At 46.8% G+C, this 24,931-nt stretch overlaps 1 protein-coding gene across 1 annotated transcript; it reads left to right on the top strand.

Annotated features, from left to right (window-relative positions):
* Positions 1–904: 904 nt before the first annotated feature.
* Positions 905–14,104, top strand: LOC114051274 (chondroadherin-like protein). The gene is made up of 5 exons (XM_027873476.1): positions 905–1,026; positions 7,292–7,468; positions 10,449–12,107; positions 13,227–13,393; positions 13,813–14,104. The coding sequence occupies exons 2-5, from the start codon at positions 7,304–7,306 to the stop codon at positions 13,934–13,936; spliced, it is 2,115 nt and encodes a 704-aa protein (XP_027729277.1). The 5' UTR covers positions 905–1,026; positions 7,292–7,303; the 3' UTR covers positions 13,937–14,104.
* The last annotated feature ends 10,827 nt before the right edge of the window (positions 14,105–24,931 follow it).

The following is a 24,931-nucleotide window of genomic DNA, read 5'->3' as shown; positions in this document are numbered from 1 at the left end:
TATGCATTTTATTTTAAGCATTTAAGAACATTCTTCTGAGAGAGGGTCCGTGTCACCAGACTGTCAAAGACGGGCCATGACACAAAAACTTTGGAGAGCCCTTGGAGTGGTGGGCTTTCTGGCCGAAGGCCTGTTGGTTCAAAGAAAGGCAAAAATAGTGCCTGCTCTCCAGGGGTTCTGATGGGGGGAGGGGACGCTGTGTAAATAAGAAAGTAGAAGGAAGGGGAGCCTTGAGAGGCAAGGCGTTTGTGGCTGGGGAGCCAGGCTAGGCCTCTGATAGGCTGGGCCTGGAAGGAGGCTGGGATGTTAAGAGGCACAGATGAGATGGGGAGAGCGTTCCAGGCCTCGGAGGGAGACGGGTTGGGGGAGTGTTTGTAGAGAAGAGCTGGGGACCAACGGGAGAGGATGGGGTAGACAACAGCCCAGTTCCAAATCCCCTGTGTGACCCTAGGTAAGTCCCTTTCCCTTCCCTGGTCCTCAGTTTTTTCCTCTCTAAAAGGAGGGGCTTGGCTTCGATGACCTTTGAGGTCCTTTCCAGCCTGTCTATGAGTCCATAAAGCTCTGAGTCCTGTGCTGGTTTTGCAGAAGGGATGGAGGCCCAGAAGGGCAGTGTCTCTCCCAGGGTCCTGACTGCTAAGAACCTCAGAGCTGTGATGGGGACCCAGGCGTCCTGGCATCCCCTCCCCCGAACCTTCTCTCCACAGCCCTGCAATGCTGGGCCCCAGGTTTGAATGCTGCCTGGACACGTGCCTTTCGGTGGTTCCCAGATGCCCACAGGAGTTCCTCCACCCCAGTTTCTAGGTGGGGCCAGGAATGTGGGGCTGACTTGGGGAGCCCTGCCCACTCCAGGGGCAGTTGGCGGGGCCCTCGCCTGCTCAGGATCGAGACTGCCAGCGATCCGGGGTGTGGGGACAAACTGGCTGGCTCTGGGAACTACACCGCCCCCCAACCCTGCCCTCGCCTGGTCCCAGCTCCCCGGGAGCTGTCCTCGAGCTCGGACTCAGGCACTGGAGCCAGGAGTGTGGGGTGAGTTCTTGGGGCCCCTGGGAACTGGAGGCATTGGCTCTGTCTGCCGAGAGTGGGGGACCCCCAAGGTGGGAGAGGGGTACAGAGAAACTCTGGGGAAGAGAAAGAGCTAAGGGAAAGAAGTCGGGCATAGTCACTAACTTGCTGCTTGTCCTCCCTGAGCAAGGACCTCCCTCTTTCTGGGCCTCAGTTTCCACTCCCCACCTCCCCAGTGATAGGCTTTTTGAGCTGGGAGTCAGTCAGTAAACATTTTTTAAGCTCCTACTATGTGTCAGGCACTGTGCTAAGCCCCAGGGATACAAAGAAAGGCCAAAGACAGTCCCTGCCCTCAAGCTAATCCATCAGGGGAGACATCACAAAAACTGTACAAACAAGCTATGTACAAGAGAAATAGGAAATGATTAGGACCGGGAAGGCACTAGAATTAAGAGCTTGGGGAAGGCTTCCCGTAGGAAGTGAGATTTTAGCTGGGACTTGAAGGAAGCCCAGGAAGCTGGGAGAGACCTTCGAGAACTTTTAGTGACACCTCCCCCCCACCATTTCATAAAGAAAGTGAGCTCGGTGCAGCTAGGTGATGCGATGGATAGAGCACTGGCTCTGGAGGCAGAAGGACCTGAGTTCAAATGTGACCTCAGACACATAACACTTACTAGTTGTGTGACTCTGGGCAAGTCACTTAACCCCAATTGCCTCACCAAAACAAAACAAAAAAATGTATCAAAAAAATTTTAAAAAAAGAAAGTGAGCTCAAGGTCACAGGCAAATCCTCTTTCCACTACAGGAAACTGCCTCCCTCTGTAAAATGAGGGCAGTAAGACCAGATGAGCCCATTAATACAATTATAAAAGCAAACCATGTATTCTCTCTGGGCCTCAGTTGCCTTCCCTGTCAAATGAGGATGTAGGGGTAGGTCACCTCGAAGGTCTCTATGATTACTACCCTTCTAGTGTTTTTAGGCAAGTCACTTTTCCCCTCTGGGTCTGTTTCCTCACCAGTCAAATGAAAAGGGTTGGATCAGACGATCTCTAAGGTCACTTTCCTGCAACAAGTTGGACCCTTCTGTGACTGTGCTTTCCACCATGCTACCTAGAGTAAGGCAGTGCTGGGTCTGTTGGTTCTTGCAAGGAGCTCCTTCTCATCTTGGGTAGGGAGACAGGTGGGCTGGAGGCAGAGCTAGGTTAGGTTATGACTTGGTCAGAACTGGAAGAAAGCCACATTTCCTCCTCTTTGCTACTCCCGGAGCCCATGCCCCCTCCCCTAGTAAGGCTGATTGGTGTGGGGGGTGGGGCTGGAGAGAAGTGCCCCTACATGCCCCTACATCATCCAGTCCCAGCTCTGGATTGGGACCCAGTACCCCGAGTACCCAGCCATCTATTCTTCCTGCCGTTAGTATACTTCTTACCCCTACAATGCCCTCTTCATTGTCTTATTCATTACAACGCACATTTCTCTCCACCTTAATTAATCATTGTCATAACCAAAGAATTCATCTGCAAAACCAGGAGAACGTTGTATACAATAACAGCCACGTTGTGTGATGACTAATATTGATAGACTTAGCCCCTCTCAGCAATGCAAGGATCTAAGACGTCTCCAAATGCCTCATGATGGAAAATGCTATCCACATCCAGAGCAAGAACTATGGAGTCTGAATGCAGATGGAAGCAGACTATTTGCTATTTTTTCTTCTGTTGAGTTTTGTTTCCTCTTTCTGGTGGTTCCTCCTATTGGTTCGAATTCTTCTTTACAACATCACTAATGTGAAAATATGTTTAATAGGAATGTATATGTAGACCCCATATCAGATTTTGAGCCATTTTGGGGAGGGAGGCGGGGAGGGAGCAGGAGAAAGATGTAAAACTCAAAAGCTTATGGAAGTGATTGTCAAAAACCAAGAATAAATTAATAAAAAAAGAAAAAAAAGAATTCAACTGCAAGTGTTGGCTTATTGCTGATGACTCTCCATGTGCAGCTTGGCTGGTGCTGTGGGGACAATAAACCAAGCAATTATTAAGTACCAATATGGGTTGTACTCTGGGCACCCAAAGACTAAACCCCAACAGTCCCTGCCTTCAAGGATGGGGCATTTGGTGCAGGACCCCCTAGCACCCCCCAGTCCTAGTTCAAGGACCTTGCCACTTGCAGGGCAAGTGATCCAAAGTTTAAAGAAAAACAAGAGGAAATAAAGGGGGGGGGAAAAAAAAGAAAAAGAGAAGCAAGGATAGCCAAGAGCTTGAAGCCAGTTGGAGCCAAAAATTCATGGAGCAGTGGAAAGCGTGCGGGATTGGGAGTCGGAAGGCTCCGAACTTTGGGAGCCTCTGTCTACCTGTGTGACCTCCATCAAGCCACTTAAGCCTCAGTTTCCTCCTCTGAAAGGCTTTGCGCCTGATCGTGTATGAGGCCCTCCCAGTGCTAGCTCTATGACCCTGGGACCTCCTGCTAGTTTCTTGGTCCTCCTCTAATTTTTTGCCTGTGTATTCGTCTGGGGCAGATGTAGCCAGAGTGTTCGTCTGCCCTTTGCTTCTGCTTTCTGCTTTCTTCCCACGTTTCCTTGACTTCTTCAAACCCATTATTCTTAGGGCTCAATAACATTCCACTTTTTCCATCAGCCATTGGTCAGTCATAGAATTCTGTGGTTCACGGCGTCGATGGAAGATCAAGGATGTGGAAGAGATAGACTGTTACTCTAGGGAGAAGCTCAAGGTCATTGAAAGCAGGATGTTCTTTCTCAAAGGTGCTCTCATCCTTTCACTCAATTCTGGCCCCAGGTTATTGTCTGTCATCAATGTCCATCCACGATATATCAGTCAATGAGCATTTATTTATTTTTTAATTAATTTATTTTGATTTAACCACAATGACTTCCATAAGCTTTTGAGGTTTTAATTTTTCTCCCCCTCCCTCCTCCCTCCCCAAGATGGCTCACAATCTGATATAGGCTCTACATACACATTCCTGTTAAACATATTTTCATATTAGTGATGTTGTAAGGAAGAATTAGAACCAATAGGAGGAACCACAAGAGAGAGAAAACAAAACAAAACAGAAGAAAAAAAATAGCAAATAGTATGCTTAGATCTGCATTCAAACCAATGAGCAGTTATTAAGTGCTTACTAAGTGCCAGATACTAAGCCAAGCGCTGAGATACAAAGAAAGGCAAAAAGAATCCCTACCTTCAAGGAGTTTACATTCTAATGAGGAAAGGGATAGGCATGAGGACCGACTTGTGAAATTGCTAGAGGTTATAAGGAACTCTGAGACAAGGCCATTTCTTTTACTAATGCAGGTTGGCACCTTGAGTCTTAAAGAGTTGCTGAGAGTACTGGGAGTTTAAGCGATTTGCCCAGGGCCACATAGCTCCTAATTGATGTCAGAAGCAAGAGGCAACGTAGATCTTCTTGGCTTCAAGTCCACTTCTCTATCCACCATGTCATACGGTTTAATAGTGGAGACAACATCCACGGAGTGTGTACATACAAGATGCTTACAGAGTAGATGTGACAGAACCTTAGAGAGGAAGGTTGGAGCTAGTCTGGGAAAGGTCTCTTGTAGGTAGTAGCCTTTGAGCTAAGTCCTCAAGGAGACCAAGGATTCTAATAATCAGAGGTAAAGAGGGAGAACATTTCAGTTTTGAGGGTCTCACAAGAGATCAGCTCATGGGCTGTCCATTTACCCAATATGACTTGGTATGGACAATATGCAGTCTTCATCCACTTAATTTTCCTTCATTAGGTAGAACTCATTTGAGCAATCATGAGTCTGATTGAGGAGGCTGTGTCATATTTAAGGACTTAATGCAATTCAGCACATAATTTAAAAAATCGATACAAAGGGAGGATCTCATCATGTATGGGGAATGCCTTTTTCCTTTGAGTTCTGTGCCAGGCATCCCCCATGAGAGAGGCCAACATGTTTGGTGACCCTGTTTCCTTTGCCACTCTTGAGATCTATAATGAGAGGTACAAAGTCCTCTGTTATTCATCTGTTGAGAAGCACTAAAAAATTTGCCAGATTTTACTGGAGAAGACTGATTTTTGTTCTACTGAATTGCATTCTTTGAGTCCCCGTGGGCTCTTGCGTTCTGTGTCATACAGTAAAAATGTGGTCTGCTGTCCAATATCACTCGTGAAAACTCACCCTTTCCTTTCTCATATTTTCATCCATATATGTGGAACTTATTCTTATAAAGATCTGATAGAGATGAGAAGATAGGTACATGGGTCAGGAGTTATTGATCAACTTTATATGAATTTAACTTTTCAGTAGTAACATCATACATGTTCCCCTTTCCCAATCATTTAGTACTTTCTGTTTTCCCCCAGTATTGTGGGAATAGATCCCTCAATGCCCTTAAAATTATATTGGCTTTGGCACACACCTCTTTTTATTTTTAATTTAATTTTAATTCTGAACTTAAACACCAAAAAAAGAACCTCAATCCCCACCCTGTTAAAAAGTGAGAGAGAAAAAAAAAACCTTGTTACAAACATGCAGAGTCAAACAAATTAAATCTACACAGTAGCCGTGTTCCAGCCATGTCCAAACGTGTCTGCTTCTTTCTGCGCTTCCTGTCCATCACTTCTCTATCAAGAGGTGGGCAGCATGTTTCATCACCAGTCTTCTGCAAACATGGTTGGTCATCCGTTAAGCAGAATCCTCGAGTCTTTGAAAGTTATTTTTTCTTTACATTGTTGTCCTTGTATACAGTGTTCTCTTGGTCTTCCTTCTTACATTCTGCATCAGTTCATACTACCCAGGACTCTTTGAGATTGTCTCTTTTGTCATTTCTTATGGTGCGATAATATTCCATTCCATTCATAAACCAAATTTGTTCAGCTGTTCCCCAATCATCTAAGAGGCAATCGAATGCCTCACCGTAGAATCAGATTCTGGTTCTTTGCTTTGCTTCCCTTCTCCTTTTTCTCCCCCTTTCAGAATCAGGATGCTTGGTTTGTAGGGACTCTTCCCCCTCCAGTATTATTCTTCCCTCTTAATTTCCCCCATCTTTACTTCCCCTCCCCGACGTTGAGTTGGTATATTTTTTTTTTACCAAACCCTTTATGTGCTTTCTTCTTGCGTATGTAGATGTGTGCACAAGCATGTGTGTGCGTATATGTGTGCACATGTGTTTATGTGCGTATGTACACATGTATGTATATGTATGCACACATGTATGTATTGTGTGTGCACATGCTCAACTTTCCTTTCTTATTTGAGGTAAGAGTAAGGTTCATCTAATGTCCAGCCCCTCCACCCTTTCATCCATGTATATATTTCTTCACCCCTTCTCCCTCCTTTCTACACTAGTACATTTTCCCTTTCACATTTCCTTCTCTTTGCCATCTTTATACCATCAAAACAGAACTAATTTATCCCCAGCTCCTTTGTTTTTCTTATTTATCTCCCTCAATAACCTTAGAAAACATTAAAGTTTCAAAGGGTCACTTGGTTTTTTTTTTCCCTCCTAATAGAATGTTAGCACTACATCATCATATAGCCTCTTCTAATTATTCAAATAAATTAATTTTTTTTTTGTTTTTTGGAAACTGGTTCTATCTTTCCCAAGCTAGAACCGCAGTGGCCACTCACGAGCCTGACCCCAACACTGATTGACCCAGAAGGTTTAACCTCCTCTCAGTTCACTCCTCCTTAGGCAGCCTGGTGGCCCTCCACTCGCCATAGTGGAGCTAGACCTAGTGTGGACACCCAGTTGGCTTTAGCCTTCCTTCAGCTCAGAACTCAGGAACTCAAGTGACTCCCCAGCAGCTTCCTCAGCAGCAGGGACCACAGGAAAGCCTCACTATGCTTGGCTGCCTAAATAAGTTGACCTCTCTAGGTTTCTCTGGACTCTTATGTTTGTATTTCAAAGTTCCTATTCGCCTCTGACCTTTCTGTCAGAGATGCTTGAAAGTCCTCTATTTCATTCAAAATCCTTTTCTCCCCTACAGGATTGTGCTCAGCTTTGCAGAGCAAGTTATTGTTGGTTGCAAGCCTAAATCTTTTGCCTTTTGGAATATTGGATTCCAAGATCTCCTCTTATGTATAGACTTGGATGATCCTGACTGTGGTCCCTGCGTAGTGGAGCTGTTTCTTTCTCAATGTGCGCTGTACTTTTTCCTGTAACGTAGGAGCTTTGGATTTTGGTCATGACGTTTTTAGGACCTCTCCTTTGGGGTTCCTTTCGGGCCATTAGCGTTGGATTTTCTTCTATGTTTATTTTCCCTTTGGGTTCTCTAATAAATCTGCTCTTCTCTCTTTCCATAGTGATGCCTCAAGATGTGGAGCTTCCTTAGTCTCTTGCTGCTGTTTTCACTGCTACAGGCCTCCTCTGAGAGGAAAGTCACCAGTAGCTGCCCCCAGTTCTGCATCTGTGATAACAGCAAGAGATCCGTCTTGTGCCAGAACCGGAACCTCACTGAAGTGCCAGCCTCCATCCCCCAGGTTAGCTGGAGCACCCCAGGTCAGGGTTGTGGGACCCGTGGTGATGGTCGGAGATCTCAGCCAGGGCATCAGAGTTTGGGAAGTGGGGATGCTGGCACGCTCACTGCCACACCCAGAAGTTTGTACATGGGTCAGTGAGTCAGTGTAAGGCCTCATCATCGACCTAAGCAGCAAGCGCAGTGTTCATGGAAGTCTGAGTGGGATGGCTCAGCTCCAGTGGCCTCCTCCTCCACAAGGGCCCTCCTGACTCCCCCAGTTGTTAGTGCCTCTCCTGAAATTCCTTTGTATTTACTTCATATATTTTTGTACTTATCTTTCTATACATTGTTTCCCCCACTTGTGGAATATAAGCTCCTTGAGGGGAAGGACTGTTTTGTTTTGGGCTTTGTCTCCCTAGCTCCCTGTACAGTGCTTAGCTTGATTAATGTTGGTCAGATGAATGAATGAATGAATGAAATGAGTGAATGAATGAAGTCCTTAATCTTAGCCTTCACCAAGAATGCCTGCTCTTGGCCCACCATCTTCCTTGCCCAGGCTTGGTTATGATTTAGCTGTATGGCTTGTGGTGTCTTGGATGACTGAGAGAGTCTAATTCTTTTCACTATTTCACTATTCACAATTCTTTTCCATCAAGTTGCCTCCATATTGAAATCCTAATTAACCCATAAGACCCAGTTCAAGTGCCACCTCTCACATGAAGCCTTCCCTGATTACACCTGTTGTCAATGGTCTCCCTTGGACCTCATGGAGTACTTTGATTTGCTTCTCTCACATGTACTTATCACATAATATCTTAAAATATTATATTGTATATATAATGTGATATGATGTATCATAATTCACTTATCTCCTTGCTAGACTGGTCCAGCCCATTCAGAGTCCCTGGCTCCAAATGGCGATGCCACAGTGCTAGAAATGGAGGGATACAAGATGGCATAAGGACAATGTCACATCTAAGCCACGTTTCTCCTCCAGCCACCTACCTTGAGTTCAGTGTAAAGTTGGCCTGAATGTTTTTTTCTTTGGACCAGAAATTTCATCGGTGTAAGGAATTTCTAGTTCATGTGGCCAAACCTTCTGCTGCTGGAGAGCAATACCTTCTTTCCACCTTCATCCCTCGAGGGTTTCCTGGGACACTGAAAGGTCAGATGTCTTGGCTGTCATCGTACAGCCAGGATGCGACGGAGACACAGGTCTCCACTATGCCTTATTGCTTCTCTACTACATGAAATGTTTGTGAAATGGATGAATGAAGGAGTGAAGGAATAACCAGGATGTGGTACACATTCTCTCTGTATGGCACTCATCTAGGGAAGGTCATTTATAAAGTTTTAATGACAAGAGTGCTGAACCTGGAGTCAGGAGATCTGGGTTCAAAGCCTGGGTTGAACACATTAATAATCATGAGTAAACCACTTAACTTCTCTGGGACTCTGTTTCCTTATATGTAAATCTGGGAAAATACTATACTCCCTAGAGAAGGAATGTGGTATAATGGCAAGAGAGACAGCCTTAGAGTCAGGAAGACTTGAGTTCAAATCCAGGCTCAGACACTTACTAACTGGGTGTCCCTGGACAGGTCACTTAACTTCTGTTTGCCTCAGTTTCCTCATGTGTAAAATGGAAATAATAGTAAGTACCTGACTCCCAGGATTGTTGTGAGCATACACAGGATAATAATTGTAAAGTGCTTAGAGTGTCTCAGTGTCTTAGAGAACTCCCTAAGACTATAATTCATAGGCAATTTATCAATCTGCATTGGTGGAGGGAACCACCACACCAAAAGTTCTCTTCCCCAATGAAATCATGAAACTGAATTAAAAAAAAATCACTTCCTATTTCACAGGTCTTTTGTGAGGACGGTGTTACCAAAGAAGTAGGAGGTATTATATAAGGTGTGTTTATACTTAGGAGATCAGAGATCCTGTGAAGTGTATGTAGGTCCTGCATGACTTTGGGACCTTTCACAGGAAAAGTAACATTCAGTCTCACATGCAGTCTCTACCATGGTTCAAACTATAAAACTAGAGTTCCATACTATTTAAACTATGGTTCAAACTAGGAACTATAAATCAAATAGCAAAGCTTTTAATCAGGCTATAGTAGCAAAGTAAATCATAAAAGGAAATTCCTTTATACACAAAGGTGCCCACTCTCTCTGAGTCCCATACTAGACAACACATGCTCCTAGGGTTATTCCTGGATGAAACACCTTTCCCAGCTCTCAGCAGTACTACCCCACCACTGCTCCACCCCACCCTATAACTGACAGGCTTTCCTGTCACTAAAGCTGCCCCTTATTGCTTCTCCTCAGAGCTTATGGGCTTCTCATTTTCTGCTGAACTCCTGCTGTCTAAATAGTGTGTCTTCTGGTGCTGGGGCTCCTTTATCCTCAAAGCAAGTATTACTGCTCTTTTGTGAGACTGCTCAGTCACAGCCAACACATTTGTAGCTCCTTTGTTAGTCAGACCCATTTGGCCCTTAAATGAATCCCTCGAGTCAAGATCTATTTTTTTTTTGATTGTACTTGCCCCATCTTCAGAGAGTCACTCTGGGCTCCCTTGATTTGGGTAGTACATTTCTTTCAGTTTCTATTGTACTCCTGGCATCTAGTGCCAAGGTTATGAAAGTTACTCTGGAGTTTCAACAGGCCTCAAGGTGTCACTTAGCAAAAAGGCAGAAGGTGCATCCTGCTGTACACAGATCACTATCCCTCTTTTTATGGATTTATTTATTTTGTTTTTCATTCAACAAACATTTATTAAGCAATTACTCAGTGCCAGGCACTGGGGATATAATTTTTTCCAATTAATTTAATTTTCAGTTCCAGATTCTCTCCCTTCCCTTACCCCATCCCCCTCTCCACACACTGAGAAGGAAAGAAATAGAAAACCCGTTATGAATAGGAAGTCAGATTCCTATCCCTGTTAAAGAATCATGGAGGTATCACCATAAAGAATGATTCCCTTCTTATTAACAGATGACTCGGAAACTGGATCTCCAAGGTAATGTTTTAAAGGTGATTCCTCCACGGGTCTTCAAGCCCTTCCCCCACCTGACCCACCTGGATCTGCGGGACTGTCAGCTCGAGCAGGTGCAGAAAGGGACCTTCACAGGCCTGGTGCACTTGACCTACCTCAATCTGGCCTCCAACAACATCTCCGTTCTGCACAAAGGGGCCCTGGATGGGCTCATCCTCCTGAAGCAGCTGGTGCTAGAGAACAACCAGCTGAAAGAGATCCAGCCGGGGACCTTCAACCAGCTGCCTTACCTTAACCTCCTCAACTTGGCTCACAACTCCTTGGTCCACCTGCCCGACATGGCCTTCCAGGGGCTCTTCAGTGCGTGGTGGCTGCGCCTCTCCCACAATGCCCTCAGCAACTTGGCCCCTGAGTCCCTGGCGGGTCTACCACACCTTCGCCGGCTCAGCCTGGACCACAATGAGCTGCGCGCCCTACCCTGGGAGGCTCTGTTACACCTGCATGGCCTGGCCCACCTGGATCTGGGCCACAACCCCCTCACCGTCCTGGGAAAGGAGGAAGGGCTAGCCCTGCCAGAACTGCGATACTTGGACCTTGAGGGGGCCTCTCTACAGACCGTGGAGGTGGGTGCTTTCTCCCACTGTCCCCGCCTCTATACTGTGGACCTCCGGGACAACCAGCTGAAGATGCTGCCTTCGCTAGAGGGCATGGACCGGCTGCATAAGCTCAACCTGAGTGGAAATCCATTGCACTGTGACTGTGCTGTCCGGCCCCTGCGGGACTGGGCCGTCAGGAACTGGGTGGTGATGGATGGGCTGTGCAGAGAGCCCAGGCTTCTGAGAGGAGAAACTTTGGAGTTCCTGAGGGAAGAGGACTTGCTCTGTGAGGGACTCGGAGATGGGGAGGAGGAACAGGAGCCCACTGGGGCCCCAGAGGGGGACAAGGCCACCAAGCCTTGCCCCTTAGCTTGCACCTGCTCGCCTGTTTCCCGCCATAGTAGCTGTGAGAACAAGGGGTTAAGGTTCATCCCCTCAGGATTCCCCAATACCACTCAGGTCCTAGATCTGAACTGGAACAAGTTTACATCGGTGCCTCGGTTCTCCTTCCCAAGCCTAGGCCATCTCGTGTCTCTGCACCTCCAGCATTGCAAGATCACTCATCTGGCACCAGGGGCCTTGAATGGATTGGGCCAGCTGGTCTACCTCTATCTCTCTGACAACCAGCTGTCAGAGCTCAGTGCTGCTGCCCTACAGGGCGTCCCTCGGCTCCGTTACCTATACTTGGATCGCAACTACTTCACACGGGTGCCCAGGGATGTCCTGTGGGCTCTGCCCAGTTTGGTGGGTCTTCACCTAGAGTACAATGCTCTCCAACATCTGGCACTCAGAGATTTAGCTGGGGGAGAGAATCTTCATTCGCTCCATCTGAATGAGAACAACATCTCTCAGGTGTCATCTGGCTCAGCTCAGAACCTGGAGGGACTTTATATGGGCAGCAATCAGTTGCAAACCGTGCCAACAGGGGCTTTGGAGGGGCTGCCTGCCCTCAGGGAGCTGGAGCTGTCAGGCAATCCCCTCGGGGTCCTGCAAGAAAGAGCCTTCATGCCTGTGGCCAAGTCCTTGCAACACCTCTATCTAAATAACACTGGTCTCCAGCAGGTGAGTATGAGGAGACAGAGCCAGGCAACCTCCTGAAAGGAAGAGGACACCAGGGCATACCCAGTCGCTAGCAGAAGGAAGCAGGCAGGCATTTACCCAAGGATTTGGGGAATTACTCTATTTACATGGGGAGAATGAAGGAATAAAGGATGAATGAATTAATGAATGCATGAATGAATGAATGAATGTAAAAGCATTTATTAAGCATTTAACATGTGCTAGGAGGAGGAAGAGAGACAAACATTTATTAAGGTCCTATCATGTGCCAGGCACAAAAGCAGAAAGTCCCTGCGTATATTCTGACTGCGGAGACAACACGAATAGGGGTGTGGAGGCCAGGGAGGGGCTCTTTGGACCAGGGCTGATGAGTGGAACCATAGGAGAGCAGAGTGACAGACTCCTTCCAGGAGTAATGACAGCATTGATTTCATCATGGTTCTAGAACTGGGAGGGAAAGGGCAGAAAGTATGAGTGACTAAGTCTCGGTACCTGGGGACTGAAGCACACAGCTGGTGGCTGCCCAAGATAGTGGAGAGTGGGGGGGGGCCGGAAAACAGCCCCCAACCGGGGGGGGGGGGCAGGGAAACAGTCACCAAGCTGAGGGGGGGGGGGAGGGGCGCAGGGAAACAGTCACCAAGCTGAAGTGGGGGGCAGGGAAACAGTCACCAAGCTGAGGAGGGGGGTCCCGGATGGAAATCTGGAAGACAAGAGGGATCAAAGCTTAGGGTGTGGTCTCTGGTCCGCAGGAGGTGAAGGGAGAGGCAGGCATCAGGGAATAGTAGGAGGGGGTATTGAGAAGGAATTAGCACCCTGAACCTCAAGTCTCCTTCCAGTTCTTCCATGACTTAAGTTTCGTTGTCTATTCAAAAATGAAGTCGTACCAGATGGTCTCTTAGGCCCCTCCCAGCTCCGGTATTCTGTTCTAAGCCCCCACCCCCAACTCTAATAATCAATGTTCTAGGTCCAACTCTGATGTTCCATACTCTAAACCAGAGAAATCAGACATGCCTGGGCCCCAAAGGAAGGACAGGAAGCTTAGCGCTCACTTTGCCATTTGAGGCTGTGGACGCTCCCTTCTCTCACCCCAATCCTTACCATCCTTGGCACCTTCCTCTGTAGATTTCTCCTGGGGCTTTTGCTGGCCTGGAGCCTGGGCTCCGGAGCCTTTATCTAGAGAAGAATCGGCTGCAGACCCTGCCAGCCATGGATGGCTTTAGCCAACTGGAGGTCATCAGTCTCAGTGAGAACCCTTTACACTGTGACTGCCGACTGTTTCCGCTACACAGGTGGGTGTGCTCCGCCCAGCCCCTCTGCACGGCAGTGGGAAAGGGCTATTCTAACGAAGAGAATCTGCCTGGGAGGTCCCCAGCCCACTCCCCTCCACTACCCAGCTAAGGCAGGTGGGCATGAACAAATCCAAGGTCTGCCACTGCTTTACCCAAACTGAGTCTATTGGGAGGACATCTTGGAAGAAGGCGAGAATCTCTGTCTCCCAGCTAATGCCCTAAGGTCTCCCCCCAAGGGGAGATCTCTCCCAGTTGGAGCTTTGGGCTTTATTCAGGGCGTCCCTACAGTCACCTTTTTCCCATCCTGCCTTGCATAATAGGACTCTCAAGGTCCCTTTCTCTTTCCCAAGAGAAGAAGCCCAGAGCCAACCTATTGGCTTCTATTTTTCAAGCCCTTACAACCTTCTCTCTCTTCTCAGGTGGCTTGCTGGCCAGAACCTGCCCGGGGAGGCCATCTGTGAATTCCCACCCAGTGCTCAGGGCCAGAAGGTGAAGGAAGCCACTGCTATCTTTGAGGCCTGCCTGGAGAAGAAGGCGCCATAGGACCCATTAACCTCCCACTGGGAAGCTAAGAAAACAGGGAATGCAAAGGAATCAGTTGCTGCCAGCTGTGGCTGGCCGGTCATGATGACAGGCGCCAGTCCAGTCATAGGCCCTAGGGTCTTTGGAAGGGGGAGGTGGAGGTCATTTTTCCTTGGGAACCAATGCTGTGGGGCGGGGGTGGGGATAGGGGTAGGGGTGGGGAAGACAATGTGAGGAAAGGCTGTAGCCCTCATTTGTTTAGGAGGGATGTTCTTGTCCTCTACCCTTTGGTAAATAAAGTCCGTGTGCCTAAACTTGGGCTGTGCGTGGGGTGCACTAGGAATTCATACTGCCTCCTGGTGGGGCTGGGCTGACTCAATTATCAACCTCAGAGCTGGATTAACTATAATCTCTTCTGTTAACTTTTTTAAAAAAAATTTCAATTTGAAGCAATTATTTCCTCTCCCTCCCTAATTCAAAAGAAAAAGAAAACCCTTGCAGCAAATATGAATAGCTGAGCAGCAAAAAATCCTCATGTCATTCATTCATGCTCCCAAATCCGTGTCTCGTTCTGTACCCTGGATCTACCACCTCCCTGGCAGAAGGGAGGAGCTGTTCATCACTGGTCCTCTGGAGTCAGGGTGGTCCTTGCTTGAGCAGAGCGAGGAAGGCTTTCAGAGTCATCTGTCTTTATAATGCTGTCTCTATGCACATGTACAATGGCCACTGTGTTATCTTTAGACCCTCTGAGCATGCATAGATGGGCTCTGTGCCTCAGCCCAATCCATCCTAAGGGTATGAAGAATCCCAGGAATTATTCAAAGTTTGTCAACATGGCTCAGCCCCCATCCCATTTGTCATTTTAATTTCCTCCCAACTTTGAGAGCTAGTTTGGTGAGCCAGTGCTCAAAGCCAGGAAAATCTGGGTTCAAGTCTCCCCTCTAACACACTCTGTCTCAATGACCCTGGGCAAGTCACTCACCTTTTCAGTGCTCTAAATCACTCTCTAAACCCAAGTTGCAGAGAAGATGCCAACCTTCACTGGTCAAGGAAGTTTTTCACTGGGAGCTCCCCAGGCCAATGAAATCATAAGTCCAGGCCCCAATCCCAAATCATATGACTTACAAGGAGTACACATTCAATTAGAATACACTTTACGCCATAAACTCAACAGTGAAAAGATATAGTGTGAAAGCTTGGAGCACAGGGCTGCCCCTGGGCAGGGTCTGAAATCTCTGCTCCCTCTAGACAGATGACTACTGTGAAAATCAAAAAGAACATAGGCTTTAAAATTCATGAGTCACCATAGACCAGTCCACTATTCCTGGTGGTAATAATAATGGTAAACCTCTACATAGGTTTGAATGTTTGCAAATCATCTACGGATATGACCTCACTTGATCCTCACAACCACTCTGGGAGGGAGGTACTATTATTACCCCCAATTTAAAGACAGAGAAACCGAGGCTTAGAGAAGTTAAGCAAATGCCCAGGTCACACAGCTACTAAGTGTCTGAGGAAGAATGAAAATTCAGGTCTTGCTAACTCCAGGTCTGGGGCTCTATCCACCACATGACCCAGCGAGTTCTGAAATCTCCTCTTCCCAGTGGCTGCAGACACTCCTGGGAAGATTTCAATTCTTTCACCCTCTTCTTTTCAAGCATCTGGTCTTCCAGGAAGAGGAATGAGAGTGGCACCCCCAAAGCCTGCTTGGGCTCAGGGGCACAAGGTGCGGTTGGTAGAGAGGAGCCTTTGAAGGCTTCACCCAAACCCCAGACACAGGGCAAAAAGCCAGAGGGCTGAGAGCAGGTGAGCGAGGAAGGGGGATTCCCAGGACTTGAGTCCGCCCTGCCGAGTTCCAGCCAGCCCCTCATCTTGGGGCAACCCTCATCACTGGAAACCAATCACAGCTGTAAGATGCTCCCTAAAAAAAAAAAAGATCTTAATGATCAACAAACACCTTCTAATATACAAATAAAAAACAAAAAAGAACATGAAACTGAGAGCTTATGTTCATACAGTATTTTTAAAAACGCATATTAAGTTTAACATGGTAGCAACAAAACTGCCCCATTTGTATCCACATCTGAATTCCTAGGCCACATAAATGTATGTTAGAGAGAAAAATGCAGTGAAGAATGCATAACTTGGTAACAAAGTCCATCAGTGTCCAGCCCCCTCATTCTTCTCTCCTGCATCCTCGGCCAGATTCTTGGTCCCTCTGACCTTGCCCTCCTGGTACCTATGGCCACCATCATTAGCATAACATAAAGAACATGAATGGTGCTGGTTTATAACTAGACTACAGTTGGCCCTGAGGTGTACTCTCCCTGGCCTTACCTTTTCCTGGGCCTGACCAGTTTTTACCCATATGGCCATCAGCCACTAGAAACTTGCCCGACTGCAGCTAAGTGTGCTGGACTTGGAGGCAGGAACCTAGCCCTGAGTTCAAATCTTGCCTCAGATACTTAGCTGGGTGATCTTGGGCCAGTTGTAACCTCTCCGTACCTCAGTTTACCTCATCGGTAATAATAACAGATGGCATTTACTATATGCCAGGTGCTGTGCTAAGCACTTTACAGTGATCATCTCATTTGTAGCTATAAAGTGACGAGGTTCTGCTTGACTTCTTCCAAGCTCGCCTCCACGACACCATGAAAAATACTAGCTCCTACAACTAGATTATTATGAAAAAAATTTTGCGGAAGAATAAATCAAATCAATATCTATTTCCTTAATATCTGCTGTCTTCAAGGCTCTGTGCTGGGGCCACAAAAAAAAATGGAAGGCATAGTTCTTGTCCTCAAGGAGTTTACAATTTTTTTTGATTTTTTTTGGTGAGGCAATTGGGGTTAAGTGACTTGCCCACAGTCACACAGCTAGTAAGATTTTTTTTTTAAATGTGTCTGAGGTCACATTTGAACTCAGGTCCTCCTGACTCCAGGGCTAGTGCTCTATCCACTGCATCACCTAGCTGTCCAAAGCTTACAATCTTTTAAAATGTTTTTGGTGCTCTTTTCTTTCCCTAAAAAACAAAAACAAAAACAACCCAATTCTCCTCTTATCAAGGTGCCAACAGGCTGAGATACTCCTGAATTGGTAGGGGAACCTCCACACCAACACCTCTTACAGTAATAATCAGGATGATAATTATGCTAATAAAACCGATGCAAATATTGCACTTTAGAGTCTTAGGGTCAGAGAGCTTAGAGCTACATGCGACTTTAAAAAGGTGGACTCTTCCAATCTCTTCGTTTTTTCTGAGGCCCACACCTGGGTCCCAGCATCTCTCGGGCAGAACTGAGATAACCTTGAGAATTCTCTTTGGCTGCCTCTTGGCCCAAGGATGGGGGTGGGGCATGCTTCAAAACGCCCCTGACAAGGGCCAGCCCAGGTTCTCTCTGTCCCTCTGTCCTTAGGATTGCTGTGCCAATGGAGATATGTTCCTAAGCAAGAACTCGATGTCTCTGGGGAAGGGGGCAGGGAGTTGTTACTTTGAGTCGTCCTCTGGGAGGTGATTTTCCTTCATCTTGGAGTGGTAAAAACTTTACTAAGAAAAGAAAGAACTAGCTTTGAGCTTATTCATTAGAATAGCGTCCTCTGGTGTGGGGATCCCTGAGAGACCCTGAGACCCTTTGTGGGGGGGGTCTGAGAGATAAAAACTGTTTTCACAATAATACAAAGACATTTTAATTTCGAATGTGGTAAATATTAATAGATCTTCTGCACACAAACAGAGCTCTTTGGGGTCCTCAACACAAGCTTGTGAAGGGGCCCTGAGGTCAAAAAGTTTGAGGACCTCTGTGTTAAATGGATGGCTTATAGGGGCTATGGTAAGCTGCCATTGGTACTGTAATTGAGGAGAGCTCTAAATAACCTCCGGGAAGGAGAGGGTCTGTGTTTATTCCACTGACACCATTTCCTCATGACTGGGCTGGGAATGGTCACCCATGAAGGGAGGGCCCAACTAGCTCAGACCTGTTTTGTGGTAAAGCTCGGAAGCAATGAGCCAAAAGAGAGCGGGTGTGAGCTTCGCTTGATTGGGCAATCCAGTTGGGCTTGTGCTCCAGCACCTGGGCGGGGTTTGTTACCACCTTTCTGGGTGACCCATGAGATGTCAGGGCTGGGAAGAACCTGAGAACTCACCTGGGCCAGCCTGGTCATTTTACAGATGAGGAAACTGAGGCCCCCAAATGGAGAGGTAGCAGAGTATTGTCGAGCATCAGGACAGCTGACCTGGAATCTTGGCTCTGCCTTTGACTACCTGTGTAAATGCCAGCAAGGACTTTCCACTCTCTGAACTTCAGTTTCTTCTTCTATAATGTAAGATGGTTAGCCTAGAGCATATCCAAAGGCCCCACCAGCTCTGACAGTCCCTGTTCTAAGGCCCTTCCCACCTTGGACATTCCACGTTCTGAAGCTCCTCTGACTGCAATTTCTTCTGCGGGGAAATTGAGTTTCTGGCATTCTGAGTAAAGTCACAGAGCTTTGTTCACACCCTTTCCAGTAACAATGATTTGGTGATTTGATTATTATTATATGAACAAGAGGTGGAAAGGGGGATAGTATGAGGGCCAGGGAAGGAGGAGGCACAGTGGTGAGGCCCTCCTGTCCCTGCGAGATGGCTAGAAGGGATGAAACCTGGACTGGGGCCCTTTCCACTCTATATGATCTTATCAAAATATGATGGGACAGGAAGGGTAGCAAAACACAAACCCTGGGACTTGCAGGGAAATGAGGGCCATGGTGGTGGTGGTGAGATTCTAGGCTCCCCCTTCTGGCGGGAATATCTCCCTGAATCTTTGTGAAGACCTATTCCCCAGAGGGCGATGAACAGAGAACATTAGCCCTGGTGGCTAAAGCAGTCTGACCTCCCCAGATCCTGGGAGATTCCTCCTGTCCAGCAAGTTGGGATTGAGCCATGGAGGGGGCAAGCCTGAGGGACCTGGGTAAGCCCCTCATTCAAATGAGATTCTGTGCCTTGTGGGAGCATCAGAGGAAGCACCAGGACGTTGGGACGCTTCAGCTGCTTTTTCCATGTGTCCTCCCCTCATGTACGTCTGACTACGGACGTGCCTAGATTTGTGCCCATTCTCCCCACTGACACTATTTGTGGGAGACTGCCCACTGGTCTTTACCCTGTCCACATAGTGAATCATACCCTTACCTGCAGGTGCTCTGCCTAAAGGAATATACATTTTGATCGCTGAAGCCCCGTAAGATATCTTGGGGTTTACAGGCTAGATTTCTTTCTTAAGGACCATGCCTTAAACCCAAATCACTCTGGCTGTCATTGATTGGCCAGCAACAGTACCAGGCCAAGCCCCACTTGGTCACTGTTTGGGCCTTGATTGGCTCAGAGAGAAAGTAAATAGCAATTGTTTCTGTTAGGCCAGAAACCATGAGGGTCTTCCACTCCAAGACTGATTTTTTTAAACCAGGTAATAGAGGCCACTCTGCCTCACTGCTTACATAGCCTTAATAGCTATGCCAAATATATGTCAAAATAGCTCAGTCAAACAGACCTGGGAAAGACCGTAGCTTGAAAAGGCCAAGGTCCCCCACTGCCTCCTGGGCCATCTCCAGTCATTCTGACCTCTATCTTGTTACTGGACCCAGATGGCTCCGGAGGAAAAAGTGAGGCTGGTGACTTTGCACAGTCCTTCCTCACTTCAATCCAATTCACTTGCACGTCATGGCATCACCTCCCTGATGTCATGGTTCTTTTCCAGAGTGAAGGAGAAACAACAACCCCGCCATTTTAGTAACATGTTTTTGCTTTGACCTAATTGTGTGCTATCAAGGCAGCTATAGATTAAGTGTGCAGACCCAAGATGACCTTTGAACCTGGGGCTAGTAGCCTTCCTCTGGAGTACCCAACTCATAGTGGGCCCCAGAAAGGCTGCTACCAAAAAAACCTGACATAACCGGGGAGACTTGTATTTGATTGCACTGATGAAAACTCAGTTAATGTCAAGATGAAATAAACTTAGCTAAAAATATGGCCTTTGCACAGTTTTGCCACAACCATAGGTACCTAGCTGGGAACAGCAGAATGTGTCCGCAGCCTCCTTGCTACAGGGTGCTACCAGTACTCCAGAGCCCACTTGGGGGGTGCTTTCCTATTCAGTCAATAAGCATTTACAGCACCTACTATGTGCCAGGCACTGTGTTACGTGCCAAGGATACAAAGAAAGACTAAAGACAGTCCCTGCCCTCTGAGAGCTCCTAGTCAGGATTGCTTCAATAATTTCCGTTGCTACTCAGGTTTCCAGCTTCCTCTTTCACTTTGCTCCTGCAGTTTCTGGAGAATCTGGTGCAAGATTAAGAAACAGACCCACCTATTAACTCTAGGGCAGGGATTGTCTCACTGGCTTTTATTTGTGTCCCTAACACTTAGCTCAGTACCTGCAACAAAGTGCAGAGAAGGCTAGATTTTGCCTCAGGAAGAGCTGAGTTCAAATCTTGCACCAGGCACTTATCAGCTGTGTGACCCTGGGCAAGTCAGTTAAACTCTTTGTATCTCTCTCTCTCTCTCTCTCTCTCTCTCTCTCTCTCTCTCTCTCTCCCCCCCTCTGTCTCACTTTATGACATACTGTACTGTGAGGGGATGAGGGTCCAGTTGGAAAGACGCATTTTTAGCTAAGAAGACAAGACTCAGCAGTGTGATCTATCTGTATTAAAGTACGGGGAAAGTTGTTGGATTAAAAAGGTGTCCTTTGCAATGTTTGTATTTTTAAAACAAAAGTTTAGCTGTTTTTTTTTTTAAATCAAGCTTAAGTTTTAGTTTCTTTGGTTTGTTTGCTGAATAAAAACAGCATGCCATCAGGCTTGAAATTTCATAAATGTTCACTTAAAAAACCACAATAAATAAAATTCCCTGGGAATGAAACACGATGTTCTCACCGCAGGACACACTGTATGTATGTCACAGACTTTTACTTGTGAAAAGTGAAACTAAATAATCTTTCAAGTCGTTACAGGAAGAGTCAACTTCATCGGAAACAGTTTCTGCAAAGGCGGGTTCTTTGTGAAATGAGGCGACGACCTGGGGGCAGCCATCATGTTCTTCTATGGGTGCCAAACGGTTCCCTGTAAACCCCCTGAGGAGCTTCGCCTAGAAGAAACCAGGAGGGAGGGAGGCAGGCACAACTCCCCACTCCTGCCTGCGTACAGTGACCGTTCCTTTTCTCCACTAAAGGCAAAAGGGGAGCTGGGATGACCTCTCTCGAGGCCATTTTGGACCCCCTCCCCAGTGGGACAAGAGGCAATAGAGAATTCTCGAGGAGGCAGCCAGCTGGTCCAGGGAATAATGCTTGGACCTGGGGATCAGATCTAGTCTTAGACACTTATGAAGTGTATAACTCTGAGCATGTCACCTAATTTCTCTCAGTCTCAGTTTCCTCCTCTGTCAAACACAGCAGCACCTACCTCACAGGGTTGCGGGGAGAATCGAGTGAAATAGCATATGTACTTTGCAAACCCTAAAGCACTATAGAAATGTTAGTTGTCCTTGTTGCTATTGTCGCAGATCTGCCTAACCCTCAAGGAAAGCAAGAACCTTGGATTTCTGGCCCCATATATCTTGGGTTGGAGGTGGGACTAAGGACCCAGCCTGCTTGGGGCCAGCACTCCCTCCCCCTCAAGTTGTTGTTATTGTCGTCATTCAGTCATTTCAGACTCTTAGTGATCCCATTTAGGATTTTCTTGGCGAAGATACCGGAGTGGTTTGCTCTTTCCTTCTCCAGCTCATTTTACGAAGAATGAAACTGAGGCAAACAGGGTTAAGTGACTAGCTCAGGGTCACACAGTGAGTAGGTGTCTCAGGTCAGATTTGAACTCAGGAAGATGAGTCTTCCTGTTTCCAAGCCCAGTGCCCTAGCACTGCACCATCCAGTTGCCTTGTAAGAGGGTGGAATAATGGCTAAATTAGCCATCCTACAATAAGAGAGACTGAGGCAGAGTTCTAAGCTCTAAGTTCTAAGTCCATGGTCCCATCTAATGAGGTGGACCTCAGATCTTCCTGATGATCTGAGATGCCCCCTTCTTCCAGGGCCCTGTTGATATAGGGTTAGGTATCTAGATATTCAAGAACAGGTATACCAGATACAAAATAATTCCATTGGTTGACATGATGCATAGGCTAAAATAAGCAAACAATGTATCAGCAGGGTCACGGGTTGGGCAAAGCAAGAAGTATCTCCACTGACTAGGTGGTCAGAAGATGGGTAAAACAGGGTATCTCAACTGATTAGGTGGTCAGAAGATGGACACCTGCTCATGTCAGAGAATGCTCCGGAGGTAGAAAATTAGTTGGGGGACTTTCCGTGTAGTGACCTCTGTCACACTGGGCTTGGTCACCATGACAAGGGAAAACAAGGGTGGAGGGCCTCTAGCAAGCTTCCTATGATTGAGCAAGGGACACTTCCATCTGCAGCTCACAACTCTGGGACCTGATAGACAGAACTTAGAAGCGCCACCCCTATGGGATCATATCAAATAGATTAATGCTGATTGGAATAGAGTAGGGTCCTCAATGACTCAACTCTCTCGACTTCTAAGTGTCCCTTTTGAAGGCTGGGGCAATGAGTACGACCAGTGGACCAGGGCATGGACCAAGACTCACCCAACATGGGGGTGGGGCTGGCATAAGATGATTGACTAGCAGTCCCAGCTCCCTTGCCCCTTCCCACCCACCCTCTAACCATGACTTCAGACCAAGAACATAAGGGAATAGGGCCAGTTCCTTCACAATGGTGAAGAGGTCTCTGAAGGGTGTCACCCATTCAGGAAATGGGATATTTCCAGATATCATGGTGTGTGGAAACAAGTGAGGGTCTTTGGTTGATTAAGTCTGGTTGATCCAAACACTGGATCCAACCAGACCCTCCAGGCTGCCCATGGAGAAGACCAAAGACACTTGTGGCCAAGATGGCTGCCTGAACAGTGGCAGACTGGGCAGCTCCCATAAAAACCTGAACTATGCGCCAGACCAAATAGTGATCAAGAAATGCAATGAGGGGGGCAGCTAGGTGGAGCAGTGGATAGAGCTCTGGCCTTGGAGTCAGGAAGAACTGAGTTCAAATCCGGCCTCGGACACTTGACACTTAACTAGCCATGTGACCCTGGGCAAGTCACTTAACCCTGATTGCCTCAGCAAAAAAAAAAAAAAAAAAAATATTCAATGAAAGACTACAGGAAGGGACTGCTTCTACCCCCAAACTCCATACAAAGTCAGCCAGAAGCCCAGAGGCAGTAGGAAAGGGGGCTCCCAGCAAAGTCAAGCCAGGCACAGACAAGCCTACTCACAGCCTCCTAGTGCTCCAGAGATGAACCAGAGATACATGTAACCTGCAGCAGTCCAAATCTGTAGAGTTACAAGCAGGAGTGACTTGTCCTGCAAAATCGAATATAATCCTACAGGAGAAAAAAATGAACCTTTAAAGGAATAAGAGACTTTCTGATGAAAAGATCAGAGCTGAACAGGAACTTCTCAATGCAAACACAAGAGACCAAAGAAACCTAGAAAGGTCAATTTATTTGAGAATTTGGAAGGGCTTTTTTGATGATGTGGTGCTAACATTCTAATAAGAGAAGAAAGTGTGTTCTTTCAGAATTATAACATCTTCAAGGGGTATTATGGGGGTCAAACAAAAAAAAACAAGAGGAGCTGAGGGTGAATTGATTCTGGTCTGGGAGTTTGAAGAGGGGAGTGAAAAAGGAGGAATATCCTAGTGTAGAAAGGAGGGAGAAGGGGGTGGCTTTTTCTATTTGTCAAAATTAGAGTTGGCAAAAAAAGTATACAGACAGGGAGGGAGGGGGAGGGGATTTAAGTTAAACCTCACTCTAATCTGAACCAGACAAAAGAGGTACGAACACATGCAGTTGTAGAAATACATCAAACTCAACAGGGGAAAAAAAATCAGGATTGGAGGTGGGATAACACCAGGGAGGGAACAGTCAGTCATGAGCAAAGCAAACTTCCTGTTCCTGAAGGAGCTGTCAAAAAGAAGGGGGTGGGGGGAGAGGAAAAGCAAAGAACTAGAACGTGAAGGGGTGCCCGTCATCTGAGCAATGGCTGAATAAATTGTGTAAGAACATAATGGAATATTACTGCACCCTAAGAAATGACCAAGGAGGCAATCTCAGAGAATCCGGAGGAGTATGAACTGATGCGGAATGAAGTGAGCAGAACCAGAAGAGCTTCTGCAAGCAAAACTTAACACCACCGATCAATGCAATGACTGAACAATCGTGACTGACAGGATGAACCACGATACCTCCTCCTCTCCTCCCCTTCCCAAGAGTTATTGGACACAAGGGTCAGAAAGAGACATTTTTTCAGACTTGGCCACTTCGGGGATGCATTTTGCTTGATGATGTTTATTTGTTACAAGGATGTTTTAATCTTTCTCTGGGCTTTTAATTGGGGGCGGGGAAGGTTTGAGGGGGAGAAGGAGGGTTTAGCAATAGTGATGCCAAGAAAAAAGGCACTATGGAAACATTTTAAAAGTTCACAGAAGGGAAGAGAAGCAAGTTCAGAAGGAAGTACAGATAAGCAGGAAAGCATTGAAAGTAACATGAAGAATTTAGTATATGCATTTTTTTTTTAACGAAAGTGATATGAAATGGAGATTTGGTTTCTCATGCAATCTTTTTGTCTTCTGCTGTAAATATGGAAATGCTCATCTTGGGGGTTTTTAAGGTCAGAATAAAAAAAAAATTTTTTAAAGAAAAAGGAAGTCCCCCCCCACCTTGCTTAAAAGAGAGAGAAAAATGTCACCCAACTTCTGTTTGTCTTCATTTTATTTCAAGAGAACAGGATATTGGCCAAGATGCTCCCTCCACCAGGCAGCCAAGAGGCATCCATTCACTGCATCAGAGGATGAGGTGAAAGCTGCGAGCAAGACTTAGATAAAGATACAAGTCAACTTCCCATCCCCATCCAGCGGCACCATCTGAGGGGGGCTGGGAAGTGAGTGGAAGAGATACGGGCGGGGCCAGCAGCCTTCTATC

Source organism: Vombatus ursinus, unplaced genomic scaffold, assembly GCF_900497805.2.
Source record: "Vombatus ursinus unplaced genomic scaffold, bare-nosed wombat genome assembly UNPS02003292.1, whole genome shotgun sequence".
Lineage (NCBI taxonomy): Eukaryota > Metazoa > Chordata > Mammalia > Diprotodontia > Vombatidae > Vombatus > Vombatus ursinus.
This window is presented reverse-complemented; position numbering and strand designations above follow the sequence as displayed.

What these genes read in the sequence shown, in the direction of transcription:
- LOC114051274 (XM_027873476.1), top strand. Translation starts at nt 7,304, where the DNA reads ATGTGGAGCTTCCTTAGTCTCTTGCTGCTGTTTTCACTGCTACAGGCC. An exon ending in TGCCAGCCTCCATCCCCCAG is followed by an intron (nt 7,469 to 10,448) that starts GTTAGCTGGAGC and finishes TCTTATTAACAG; the next exon opens with ATGACTCGGAAACTGGATCT. An exon ending in CGACTGTTTCCGCTACACAG is followed by an intron (nt 13,394 to 13,812) that starts GTGGGTGTGCTC and finishes CTCTCTTCTCAG; the next exon opens with GTGGCTTGCTGGCCAGAACC.